This window comes from Erigeron canadensis, chromosome 3 (genome assembly GCF_010389155.1).
Source record: "Erigeron canadensis isolate Cc75 chromosome 3, C_canadensis_v1, whole genome shotgun sequence".
Lineage (NCBI taxonomy): Eukaryota > Viridiplantae > Streptophyta > Magnoliopsida > Asterales > Asteraceae > Erigeron > Erigeron canadensis.
In genome coordinates, this window is record NC_057763.1 from 29,260,135 (window position 1) to 29,274,831 (window position 14,697).

Sequence of the window (14,697 nt, forward strand, 5' to 3'; positions counted from 1 at the left end):
TAATATTATGATCTCATTTATCATCTGATCTTTTATCAACGCTGATTTTTTGGCTTAAGAATCCTCTGCAACTGAACTAGAGATTAAAGTGTTACATATATGTTTGCAAGACATAAACGTATGAGAATCGAAAGTAATGAATGAAAAAAATAGTTAGACCATGCAAAGATAAAGAGAGGTTTTATATATTAATAGTATAATCAACTCCGAATGTTTACATTGATATAAATTGCAAAGCAAAGTTTGAATAGGCCTCAAAAAACAATTGGACTAAAAACTGGGTCATAAACAAAGTCCAACCTAAAAGAGCATAAAAAGCCTAAAAACTCATAGAATAAGAGATTTTTGGGCTCGAACAATGACCATATTTATAAAAATGTGCTCCTCGTATTAACAGTTACGAGTATTTATTTAAGTCACATGTCGAAAATATGTAACTCATGTTATGACTATTTGAGTGAAACAATTCAGGTTACATGATCTTAGACCATTAAATACAAAAGAGTCACCTTAAATAATCCGAGTAATATAATGTTGGATATTTTAGTGTAAATGGGTTAACTTGTTTGATCAATAACGTCATAATAATATATCATATAGGAATGGTGGTGCGGAATGCACGCATATTTGAATTTATAATGACCTTAGGGACACGGGGGCAGCGCCCCTGGGAGCGGGGTCCAAGGGGCGGCAGCCCTTGGCGGGGTTCAAGGGGCAGAGCCCCTGGCTGGGGTCGAACCAAAATTGGCAATTCGTGAAACCTCAATAACTGTCGTTTAGACAGTTAATAGTTGGATAAATACATCCCGTAATCAATTCTGATCATTCTCTTCTTTCTTTTTCCTGGTTCTTCTCTCAAATATCAACACATAGAAAATTCTTAATTCTCTGAATTGTATCCGACTGAATAGTTTGGGTGAACCGCCAAATTAATTCAATCTGAAAGTGATTACACGCCTTTCAGAGTTTGTTTATATCCGGTTATCTGTTCGTTATTCACGAATTTCCCCAATATATAAATAATAAGAGGTAAAACTTACAATGTGAGCTAAACAAAGTTTTATGGATACTTTTGTTGAACATTTTTAACAAATCCAAATCATACATTATATCATATTTTAGTATACGTGTTGTTGCGATGGAGTAAAACATATAATAAAGTGTAGTAATTTAATTTTTCATGAATTATATCTAAAAGTTCAATTCGTCGACCTTGTTAACTCATAAGTTAGTAAAACTTTTATTGATAAGTCAAACAATTAGACAGTTCAAACTTCTATAAACTCTTATAAGTTAAAAACATTCCTACTTAATATAATTTTTTTTTTTTCATTTGTTTTCCTAAAACCTTTTTTAAAAATAACATGCTTAATTACTGTATCGTGCGTCACACGTATCTTAACCTAAGAATATGTAATCATTTTCTTGAACCTAAAAAGTGAAAACTTTAGTAGTTTAGTTTGACACAAGAATCGCAAGACGATTTCCACTTTCACGTGAAAATAGTTACCAAAGTATCTTCTATTTTTGTCTTTAATCGTTATCTAAAGATGTAAAAAGGACCACCCTATTACTTATTTATTAAATAAACACAAAACAAGTGATCGTTTCCAATTTGCCTTTTAGTTGCCAACATGTGTCACGCATTTTAACTAACCTTTTTCATCAAAAATATCTTGAGTAATTCTACATCTATTTTTTTCTTTCTCGTAACTAACGCTAAAGTCTTAAAAGTAAAATAGATAATTGGTTGTCTAAACCGGATACTATTACCACAAGTCGGGTAATGGTGCCAAAGGAATATCCCACTAGGCTCCTCACGGCCGGCTCCATCATTTTGATGGCTTTAGACGAGGCTAATCTAAGCGTCTTTCTTTAAAGTCTTTAACACAAATCTTCATCCTTTTACTGGGCTTGGGGCCGATAATCATTAACTAAAAGGTTTGTAAATGGTTGAGTTATAAAAAATAATTATCTACTTTAGATATGTACAAAAACAATAGTTCTTTGGAATCGAACTTTTTAATCAATATTTTTAAAACTATTTTTTTTTTAATTAACAAAATAATTGTCTATGTTTATATAGGGAAGAAGGTTGTTATTTGTAAGGTATTTTAAGTCCAAACCTAGTTGTAAAACAATATTCCAAATAGTATTTTCAACCCAATAGCATTATAATTGGTGACCTTTGGCAATCGGCTATATGCCAAAATTATAGAGCCGACATTGTTCTCTCAAACAACTAGAAATTCCGAGTAAGGAGTAATAGATTATGATTCTCTTCAAGTTGGAGTAACTTCAACAATTGAATTAAATCCAATGGTCAAAATTAAAACATCAACTTTAAATATTGATCATTGGATTTAATCCAATGGTTGAAGTTACTCAAATTTCATTTATGAAGTTGGAATAACTTTAGATAATTTCAATCCATTATGAATTCGTATTTGAAAAGATTCAAACCTACATCTTATACGTAAAATTTGAATGTATCATAGTCACTCGTAAAAATTTTTAAACGATTTAAATATGTCTTTTATGAAGCTTAGTTGCTCAGGCCCTTCAAATTATTAGGGTCCATATTTTTTCTAGCCCAATATGTGTATTAGTTTTCTACTTTTCTCCTCAGTCCTCAAGTCCAAAGTTTAATCCATATTCCATACTAAAATTTCTGATTTGATGATTTAAATTTCATCACAATACACTTTCTTTCATATCTACGAGGCCTAGATGAAGAACAAACCAGATTCTCATCGGATCACATATCTGAAGAGGGCATAGTAATAAAATTTTATATAAAAAAATTAGGGGATAACTTGGATTATGTTAACATTATTTTGGTTGGATGATGTTGTTCTCACAAATCATTCAAATCATAGGGGTTTTTTGACATGTGTAGAAAATGATTTAAGTGAGTTTGTGAGAGCAACATTATCCAACAAAGATGATGTTAACATCATAAATCATTTTCCCAAAAAATTATATATATAATTTGAAAATTTTATATATAGAAAAAGGTTCATTTGGTAACTATTTGAATTGGAAGAACCATGAGAACCTCTAAATTATAAATTGATGTTTGTATGTGAATGGTGTATAAAAACAAATTTATCACATATGAACAAATCAAATTATAATTGAAATCACTTATGTTCATATGTGAATAGTGCTCGCATAATATATATATATATAAACTGAGAAGAGTTAATTAACTAAAATTTTATTAAAAATGTTGTGAACATTTCACAAATCATAAATAATAAGTAAACAAAAAAACTAATATATGTTTCTAACATTATAATTTTGTTAAGTACGAAGTATATATAATTTCATTGTTATTATGTTAGTTATCATTTATAAAAAAAAGTCTGTTTATACATTGGACAACTTTGGATAATAAATACCAATGGAGGTATCTACGATGGGTGTTGATGGCAGGGTGGTGGTTGTGGTGTCAAATGGTATATTTTGATATAATTGTAACTGATGTAAAGGTGGTTGTGAAAATATTTTAAAAGATAAATGGATGCTAGGACAATGCGACGGTATTGTGGTGTTGGTGACGACTGTGGTGATGGCGGCGAGCGGTGATGGTGGCAGCGACTAGTGGTGGTAATTGATGTAAAGTTAATTGATCAAAAGGGTAGTGAGAATATTTTAGAAGATAAAGGACTACTATCGTAAATTTTTTACTAAGAATAAGATGATCATTTCATATCTTTTTTTTTCTTCAAACTATTCAACAATAATGTATAAAGTATAGATCTTTCAATACTTTATAGTAGGCATGTGCATGGGTCAAGACCTGACTCGATCCATGCAAACCTTTGACCCAATAAAGCAACAAAATCAAACCCTTGACTCGACCTGTTACCCCTTTGAGAAGGTGAGTTTGAGTGGGTTCAACTAGATTATGTGGTTTAAAAGATTTTTGTTCTTCACTTATTAAAGCCCGACCCGACAACGCCCAACTAAATCGAACTCGTGACCTGAGCCATTACCGTATCAATTGGATTAATTCGGGTCGAGTTCGAATGGATCCGGACTGAATCACGGATTATGTTATATGTTCATCCTTAATCTATACTCCTTTAAAAAAATTATTCATCCCCTACAAATAAAAAATGTTAATTAAATGTTACATACAAAAACACTAAATTGCCCTTAATAAAAAGCCATTATGGAAAGAGTTTTTGTAAGTTATCAAATTGCCCTTAATTAATTAATTTACACCTTAAACCATTATTTTAATAATTAACACTTTAAGTTTTTATTTTTTTAAATATTTCACAATTACCTTTACATCAACTTACACCAATTTATACCGCCACCACCATCACCGATACCACTAGAGCACCGTCTCTATTATCGCTTCCGCAATGCACGGATACCATGTTCGTCTATAGTTTATATTTTATACCCTTCAACACTTTATACATTCCTATCCACCAATAAAACACAATTATGATGATGGGAGTTGTTAATTGGCATGTTATACTACCTCATCTAATCTTCTAAGTCAAACAAAATTCAACATTCAACTATCAAAACCACCAAACAACCTTGAACTTGACCTGTTCTTCTCCTTCTTCTTCTTCATTTTGTTTTTCTTTCACATGACTCATCATCTCAAACCCTAAACAATCTCACACCCACATACATTCATTGATTTTGACCATGAGTTCCTTAAATCCAAATTTCCAAAGACCATCAAGAAACACCCCTCAATCCCATCTACCAACTACCACCACCAATCCATCATCAACTTCTAATAACAACAACAATAATAATAATAATAATAACAGTTCAAGAAAAAAGTGGTCAAATTTATTGCCTTTATTTCTAGTTTTAGTATTTATAGCTGAAATAAGCTTTCTGGGTCGTTTAGATTTGATAAAAAGTAGTGATCTTTTTAATTCCTGGGCTGATTCTTTTTATCAGTTTACTACTACCACTACTACTAGTTCTACTTCTGCCGGAGATGTCGCCGGAAATGATCGGTCAGTGTTGGGGTTGTTTCCAGATGGGGATGAGGGTGGAGAGAGCTGTGAAGAGTGGTTGGAAAGAGTAGATAAGTTTGTGTATTCTAGGGATTTTAAGAAACAGCCTATTCTTGTTACTGGTGCTGAGCAGGTTTGTATATATTTCTATATCTATATCCATATGTATATATTTGTATCTATATGTATTGGGTCTGTGAATATTACTCACTGAATATTCCACTGGATTGCTTCCTTAATTCCCTTAAACAATTTCCCTCAAAAGGCCTTGCTTTTCATTATAGGAGTAGGATCAAGTATAAAGGGTGTGCAAAATCCGGCTTCCTTAAATTTTATGCAGCTTTTTATAGTCGTTGCCAAAGTTTGTTATCAAAAATTTAAAATGTTTTTACAGTGTGTTTTTATACAGTTCAATGTTTGTGCCCAAAATGGAAAATGTGCATCACATTTTCACTACTATGTGATGCGCATAAGAAGTTGATCAACAAGACGTTTTCGACACAAAAAACTGATTTTTATGATGCATAAACATGATTTAACGAGGCACAATTTCAATTTGATGAATTTTTAGGGCCTTCACCACCTTCTCACGAATTGGGTCTTTTTCACAATAACCCTTCCGTATATGTATATACACACCTTCAATTAAAGCTTAGCAACTGATAACAACATCACAATCATTATGGATATATGCATAATGATAGTGATGTTGTTTTTAGTTGTTAAACTTTGATAAAAGGATACTACTTGTTGGTAAGTAAGTAAACGGGTGAACAGATTAGGTTTTTTCCATTTAGGTTACCTGGTTTTTACTAAGATGTAAGTGGTCTAACCTGGGTGATCATTACTAAACCCTTCCGGCCACCTCCAAGATGTTTGCCTAGGGAGATTTGGACGTGCTATTTCAGTATTTCATTAGGACGCCTGACTACCTTGGTGGTGGTTTAAGTAAGTTGTGAAATAGTTGACTTGAATCAGCTATCATAGTGAATAGTGATAGTTGATGTCAAAAGGAACTTTAATTCATTTTCAAGCAGTTTGTGGTTTTGCATATAATAATAGTAGTCTTGCAATATATGTTTTCTGGAGTAGTCTTACAAATGTATATGTTCCTGTAGGATTGGAACTCTTGTGCTGTGGAATGCAAGTTTGGATTTAACAACAACAAGGCTGATGCTGCATTTGGGTTGCCTAACGGTGCAGGGACAGCTGGCGTTCTCCGTTCAATGGAATCCGCTGAATACTATCCTGAGAACAATCTTGCTACCGCACGACGGTGGGTAAGCACTATCTGAGATAATCCATCAAATATATGTATTACAATGACATTGGTTAAACCGTCCACATTCTTTGCGTTTCATTTCTGGGATTAAATATATTTCGTGAGTCCTACTGTGTTTAACTTAGAAGACATATAAGTGTATACTTGGTGGTCTGAGCATGTGAAGATAAATATATATTTTTAACTGTAATATGATAAGTTGACATGGGAACTAGAAAAGGAATTTTCTTCAATAGCGAACTAGAAATGTGTTTTTTTCCGAACAGTGAACTAGAAAAGTATTAAGTTAAGAGTATCAATAATATGAAGACATATTAACTAATGAATCAGTAAGTATCAATCTATGATTATCAAGTATCTTCTGCAGATCAGAGTGTGTTGAAGGAAAACACTTTGAACATGTAGTCTTGATTATTTTACTAGATGTTTTGTATACGTGTTGGTGATTTGAAAAGGTTTAAGAGTTGTGTGTTCTTGTTGCGGCTTACTCATTGGAGGGAGTGTTGTTGGACATTTGCTTGTTTGTTTTACTAATTCTAATATTATTTTATGTTCTTTGTTAATCCCACATTTAATGAGCAAGTGTTATCTATCTACCCGAGATTCCGAGAAGGATAAGACGGGCCTTTTGTACTTGCCTTTTGTCACATCATGAGTCAGATAATTTAGAATCAGTATAAAGACATTTCTGACAGTGTTATAATCATTCAGAAAAGGATACAACGTCGTTATGACAACTAGTCTCTCCTCAGATGTCCCTGTTGGTTATTTTTCATGGGCAGAGTATGATATAATGGCCCCAGTTCAGCCAAAAACTGAGAAAGCATTGGCAGCTGCGTTTATTTCAAACTGTGCTGCTCGCAATTTCCGCTTACAAGCCCTTGAAGGACTTGAAAAGTCTAACATCAAGATCGATTCTTATGGTGGTTGTCACCGAAACCGTAATGGGAATGGTAAGAACCTGAGTTTCTGTCAATTTCTATGTAGATCAACATTTTGATCTTTGTTACAAAAGTTGGAGTTCATATTTTCTAGTTGCTCTATATAGCTTCCTTTGCAACAAATTTGAATACGAACATTCCTTGGCAGTGAATAAAGTTGAAGCATTGAAGCGTTACAAATTCAGCTTGGCTTTTGAAAATTCTAATGAGGAAGACTATGTCACTGAAAAGTTCTTCCAGTCCCTTGTTGCAGGTATTGAATATGATTATGTTTGGATGATATTCTTTATCTCAATTTATAGAATAAAAAAGTCACCTTGGACTTTTTGTTTCTGATTTTCTTCTTGAGAGTGTCAAAATAAAAAAGTTGGCTAAAAGGGGAATGTGTTGAATGGGTTAAAGGTTGTCCGAAGTCGTTATAAGATAAAAAGAGTTTGCGGTGCCTACTGGTCCAGTCACATTTCGACCTGTGCTAAAAATGGCCCATTTCAACCTGAATCCATGCACCTTCCCTTTATGCTTGGAACAGAATGAGCATATATACAGGATTAGAGTTGAAAACATTTTTTTTTAGTTATGCATGCTATTAAAGGGAAGCTACTCTGAATTCTGCAGGAACTGTTCCTGTTGTGGTTGGTACGCCAAATATTCACGATTTTGCTCCTGCACCCGGTTCTATTTTACATATTAAGGACCTAAAAGACATTGCGTCAGTTGCCAAGACCATGAAATTTCTTGCAGAGAACCCCAGTGCCTACAATGAATCGCTAAGGCAAGTCATTCTCCTGTTTTGAGTTTCTAGTTAAATGATAATTGACCCAGCATGCTTATTTTTGGAGAATCTCTAAACGTTTGGCCATGCTACACCTGGGCAACATGTTTCTTCCTACTTTGTCAGTAACTTTTGTAGATGCTTTGGTTGCAATCAGGAAATATAGCGTTGTAAATAGACACAACAATTGAGTGATAGAAATACAAGCATAAAAGTGATAGGTAGCAATTTTAACTCATTTACTTAAAAACGGGTTGATTCAGATAAAATTATCTATCTAACAGGTCGAATGGGTAAAATTTATTAAGTTACCCTGCAGCCGAGAGTGAAACCAGTCAAATGGGTTGAAGGTGACTGAAACCATGATTAAATGCTTATAATTTCGTAATTACTTTCTCTGGAATAGTTATAGTTTCATAAATTTATAATAATATTGTCATGTAACATAGCTAACATATTAGTTATCTTTTAAATTCAACAAAAGGAATCAAAACCGTCAGGTCTAGCCCACCTGACCCGTAAACTTTACCTCCTTGACTCACTATAAGGAGATTATTGATTTGATGACCACGGAAATGATTAACCACTTAAGCAAATTCTGGTTTTATCATTGGTTAATAAAACATATTATTGACATGACTATCCAAAAATAAAGATAATATTGGTTGACGTACATGGCATGATAGACCTACTCATAGAAAACCAAATTGTGTGTGTGATGTACAACTAAAAACCTGAAATATAATAAAAGCCAAATTCTGATACACGAAACATGAATTATTAATAATTATAACTTTTTTGATTGAAGTTGTTTAATATATGGTACATATCAAAGAGTTCATTTAGAAGTACAATGGGGTAGTAAAAATCCATACACTGATACACATATGTCCAGCTTGGCATACCATGTTATCATGTATAAAGATCTGGCTAACGAGAGTGTCTAGTTGGTTAATTTTAAACTATAAAACTTTTATTTAATAAAAATATGTCAGATGGGTTAATTAGTATCGAATTAGTTTGTTTTTTTTGTGTGCTGATCAACTGTAAATATAATTATAAAGACTTGTTAGCTGTTACTAATTCATTGTTTGCATTACATGAACGAATATTATTCATGCCAGATTTTTTAATCGCATTCTTATTATGGGATCAATATAAGTAGTGGGTTATCATGAGATTTATTCTGCTAAATTTGACAGATGGAAATATGACGGGCCTTCTGATTCTTTCAAGGCCCTTGTAGATATGGCTGCTGTTCATTCATCTTGCCGTTTATGTATATTTCTTGCCACAAGAATCCAGGAGGAAGAAGAAAAAACTATTGTGCCCAAACGACTTTGTAAGTGTACAAGAGGCTCCAAAACCGTATATCACATTTTTGTAAGAGAAAGAGGGAGATTCAAGATGGAGTCTGTCTTTTTGAGGTAAACGACATATTTCTCTATAAAACGTTTAACATACTTTACAGATTGCTACAGTTTATGATAAGCAACGACTTTTCTTTCATATAAAAAATTTGGCTGACATCTCTATTCTATTGGTGCAGGTCCGGGAACTTGACCATGGAGGCCTTAGAGACTGCTGTTTTGTTGAAGTTCAATTCATTAAAACACGAACCCGTCTGGAAAAATGAAAGGCCTGAAATGTTAAGAGGTGATGCGAATGTGCTTAAAGTTTACAGAATATATCCTGTTGGCATGACACAAAGGCAAGCTTTATACACATTTAGTTTCAACTCTAATACTGCATTCAAAGCGCACATTAAAAGCAACCCGTGCCCAAAATTTGAGGTAATCTTTGTGTAATTAAGCACATCTCATTTAAACGGTGGAGTACGTGAAGGAGACACTCAAGTTTTAACCAGAGGAAATGTGTAATTTTGACCCTGAGAATGGAAATCATAACATGTAAAATTCAATTCTACATTATGACCTCGAGCGTATTATTATACACAATATTTGATAGTATTTTCTTTGTAGCTCCACGAGTGATTAAAGAGATATCTGAATTTTCATGTGCGTCTGTTTTCTTGTTTTTTGATATGAAATTTAATTCTGGTTTACATCCTTCAAGATTGTTTCTGTTCTGTGATATATGGCATTTTTAATCTTTCCATGATTCGGCTTATTGAAGTAGAGAATTGTTCATTTGAGGCTTGAATTTTCCTTGAAAATCATGGGACAAACCTTGACTATTGGATTATCCCCTCAAAAATAAATCCCTACCCTTTATATCCCTCCCCTCCCCTTCCCCTCGTCTCCTTCCCCCAACCAAACACACACACACACACAATCTGACTCTCTCTCTCCCTTGCTTTTCCATCAACGGCGACGGTCTTAGAAAGCTTTTTTTCTACAAGTCATCTCAAGTAGGGATGGCAAAAAAAACCCGACCCGACGGGGAAACCCAATACCCGACGAGAATACCCGATATCCGAACCCGTTCGGGGCAGGGACTTGGGCATGTCCACCCCGACCCGTCCCGATATCAATACCTATATATATATACTTATAAGTGATTAGTTTCTAATTTATATTTCACCTTTGTAATTAAATGTTTCACACTTATATCAATTAATTTGTATCTACATTCCACACTTGTATATCCATTTCTCAAAACATCAAGAGCATGTAAAATCATTTCTCAAATTATACAAGATTTTGGTAATTATTATTGAAAAATAACTATTTTTATCGGGTCGGGTTTTAAGTTTTGGGGCATTATTTTACCCCCGACAGGGTCCCCGATGGGTATCGGGTCGGGTTCGGGTCGCATATTCCTTATCGGGTTCGGGCTTGACACTACCCGCCCCGAACCCGACCCATTGCCATTCCTAATCTCGAGGCTTCAAACGCATCCAAGCAATTGGTATCCGATCTCCGGCGACGGGATCTTGAACTACCGCCATCTCCACCTTTATCTCTGACCGGCGACGACGACGACGACCACCACCACACACACTCTCACTCTCACTCTCGCTCTCTCTTTCCTGTTTTTCTGACCGGCGATAAAAACTGCCGTCACCACTTCCTCTTCCTCCTTCTTCGGCGATACAACCGCCACCACCACCAACACACACTCACTCTCCTTCTATAAAACATTCATTCCTTCGAATTAGAACATCACACTTACACCAAAACACTCGCAATCACACCGCGAACAAGCCCTGACCAGAAATTAATCCGATCTATACTCGCCGGAAACTTGAAAAACTCACAAGAAAAATTAAAAACACTATAGCTTTGTTGTTTCTTCGAATTAATGCATGAAACTTGTACCAAATCACTTAGAAACACATTCCGCACAAACCCTAGCTAATAAACACTGTTTTTGAGCTCAGAAAAATCACAGTGTCGCCGGAAAAATCACATTCCACCATCTCTTCGATCGCCGCCCATAAACTCAATATCATTCCCATATGCGTCTCTTGACGGTCAGTTTAGAACGGATAAGCGACTCTGGCCCGTTCCGCATCCACCCGAAAACAAAATTGATTAGCCGGAGAAGTCGCCGGAGAAGATTCGACGACGTTAGTGTCTTAGTGATTACCAATCAAGCTTGATTTGGCTTGACCAATCAAATATGATTAGAAAATGTCGCCGGAGTAATTCACCGGATAATTCGCCGAGATAACCAATCAAGCTTGATTGACTTGACCAATCAAATATGATTGGACAATGTCGCCAGAGTAATTCACCAGAGTAACCAATCATGTTTGATTGGATTTTGATGATGGTTGATCCAAGAGCTTAGATTAGTCCTTTGATTTCTATTATTTTTGAAGGATCCATATGAATACAACCCTATTGAAGTAACCCAAAAAATTGTTATGCTTCCCTAAAAGTAATCGAAAATGAGGAAGAATGGAAGACAAATATTCACTGTTAGAAATTTGGGGTGACATAGACATTTAGACACTTTTTGTTTTTGTATTTGTTTCCTTTTCCTTTTACACTAGGGATGTGGCTAATCGAGTGATTGTGAGGCCACCACCAACTAACCAATGAAAAGGCAGCATTATATATTTTTATGTTAAATGCTGATTTATTATTTATTGTGCTTTAGAATATTATTACAGGTTTACAGTACTAGTTTATAACCCATATAAATAAATATCTTTAGTTTTGTTTTTCAATGGCAGAATTGTATCAAGACAGTCACCAGGAGCTAGAATTCGAAGTATATAGTCATATAACAAAACTAACTGTGTAACTGTGAGGACTTAAAAAAAAAATTGTGCTAATTACAAAGAATCGGATAAGAAAAAAACTACACAGATGAAGGCCAATAGAATTTCTTTGTGTTTGGTAGACTGAAATGAAAACAGGAATACAAAATGTGTTTGGTTAGCAATTTGTAATGAAATGACTTATTACTTAAGAAATCTCATTCTTTCAAAACCATTTAACAAAAGCATTTAATGGAGATGGCTATTATTTTTCCATTACATCTTAGAATAGAATCAACATAACAAACCTTTATCATTATGTTATAATTCGTCTTATATAAACTTTTCATTTCTTTCCCCTAATAACATCAATGATATACAAACATACAAAAAACTTACATTATTGATTCTATTTCAACACCATTCTATTCAAAGTTTACTAAGAAGACCAGTTAAATAACTTTAGTATAATGATAAATGATCTATAGACGTTGACATTAAATCAAAGTTTATTAAGAAGATCAATTAAATAACTTTAATACTCGTATAACATAACATAAAATCAAATATTATTCATACAATTATACTTTTCTCTTTTTAAGTAATTAAGACTTCGACATTACAAATATTATCTTTTTTCTTTATTCACTAATTTATACATTTCACCTATATACCTATAATATTTTTAATGAAATAACTTACAATATAGATCCTCTAATCATTAAATAACCATATTAACCCCTCTTACATAAATTAATTTACATTCGCTACCATGCCACCACCCCCGCCACCACTGCCGCCCCTGTCACACCACCGTCGCTACCACCATCGAACATCCGTCTAATAATAATAATAATAATAATAATAATAATAATAATAATAATAATAATAATAATAATAATAATAATAATAGATATTTAGAGTGGTTGACTATTCTTTCTAAAAATTTGTAACCAGGTTCTAATTCAATGAAATGAGCACATGGAATTTGTGGCGGCTAGGCCTGGCCTGGCTTGGCTCCATTGATCGTGTGGATTAAATTAGGCCTAACTCTAAGATTTATATTAGAGAAAATTTAGAGACAAAAGAGTGTGCCTCTTCTATCTTCTATACAGCCGCACTCACACCCACACGCCTTCTTAACCTTCACATCTCAATCATCCTTTACATATCACAAATATCATCATACGAACGAACTAATATAAACTATGATATACGGAGTAATTCTTTAATTCATTGTTCAAACTATTGTCTCTACTTTTAAGAAAAACTAATTAAATATGTTAATCATTTTAGTCCAAATAGTAACTATCAAAGGACTAATAGAAACTACCAAGTAATGTCGACTAAGATGACCTTTTTTTACGTTGGTAAACTTCAAATTTCAACTTCTTTTAAATAGAATTGTTTATTCTTGCTAACAATATTATTTTTTCTTTTGGAAAAGTATATCATATAGCCAGTACTCGCTATTCAGATTTCACTTTTCAGGGTTTAAGTTATAAAATATTCTAAAGTTTATCCTAAAGTTTTACATTCTGAAGTTTATACTAAACCTTTTATTCTAAAGTTTGTATAAAGCCAACTTACAATAATTTGTTATAGAACTCTAAAATTGAAGTATTTTTGTGTTATTTCCACAGTATAATCCCAAGAGTCAACTCAGTATTGCGAATTTTTAATAAGTAACTCAATGCTAGTTTGGATCAATTGAAAAATATTACTTTACATGAATTATGACTTAGTTTATTTGAAAAGATTCGATGACTCAAACAATTAAGAAAACCTTTTCCTTTTCCTAATAAATGATCAATACAATAATACAAGTACTTGTGATATACATCTCAAATTATAAGTTTCTATTCAAGTGGGTTATCGAAAAGTATATAATATGTTCTTGAGTTGTTTAATCCAAGGTTCAATTCATATTGGGTGGAGGTATTATAGCATTTAGAGACTTGGAGTAATGTCTTGGCTTGTTGATTGAGCCACGATTATATTGTATTGTTATGTTACTCGTATCTTAATTTTAATCTTAATATATACTAAAAAATAATTGACTTAATCTTAATTGACCAATTGCAACTCTTAATTTCTTAAAATTAATTAAAACTTTATTGCATAATGTCTATTGAATAGCTGAAAGTTAGAGAAGTTACTTTGATTTGGGTCTCAATACCTCGACGATATATGAAGAAAGTTACGATGTACAATCACATCTTTACCACGATAATGTAGAGAAGCTGCTTCCAGGTTCTGTAAAAGATAGTAATAAAGAACCTCCGTCTTGCAAGAGATAAAAGATGAAATTCTTGACTTTTATCCCTAGAAATAAAGTATCCAACCTATTTTTAGTTCGGTTAGTGTTGAATTTTTACCATATTACATTAGTTGCATTTTATCACCATGACAAAACATTGACAAAAATAGACGATCTAAAATTGTCGTTGCCCTGTATCTTCCTTCTCCTCATAGCCATATGATTAAAACACAAAAACGCATGCCCTTTACCAATATCCAAAAGGCATCAC

The 14,697-nt window shown here is 33.4% G+C and overlaps 1 protein-coding gene across 1 annotated transcript; it reads left to right on the plus strand.

Annotated features, from left to right (window-relative positions):
• The first annotated feature begins 4,518 nt into the window (after window positions 1-4,518).
• Window positions 4,519-10,020, plus strand: LOC122594402 (glycoprotein 3-alpha-L-fucosyltransferase A). The gene is made up of 7 exons (XM_043766866.1): window positions 4,519-5,133; window positions 6,119-6,276; window positions 6,994-7,235; window positions 7,372-7,476; window positions 7,839-7,995; window positions 9,198-9,422; window positions 9,545-10,020. Exons 1-7 carry the CDS (start codon window positions 4,678-4,680, stop codon window positions 9,801-9,803), a joined length of 1,602 nt encoding a protein of 533 aa, XP_043622801.1. The 5' UTR covers window positions 4,519-4,677; the 3' UTR covers window positions 9,804-10,020.
• Window positions 10,021-14,697: the final 4,677 nt, after the last annotated feature.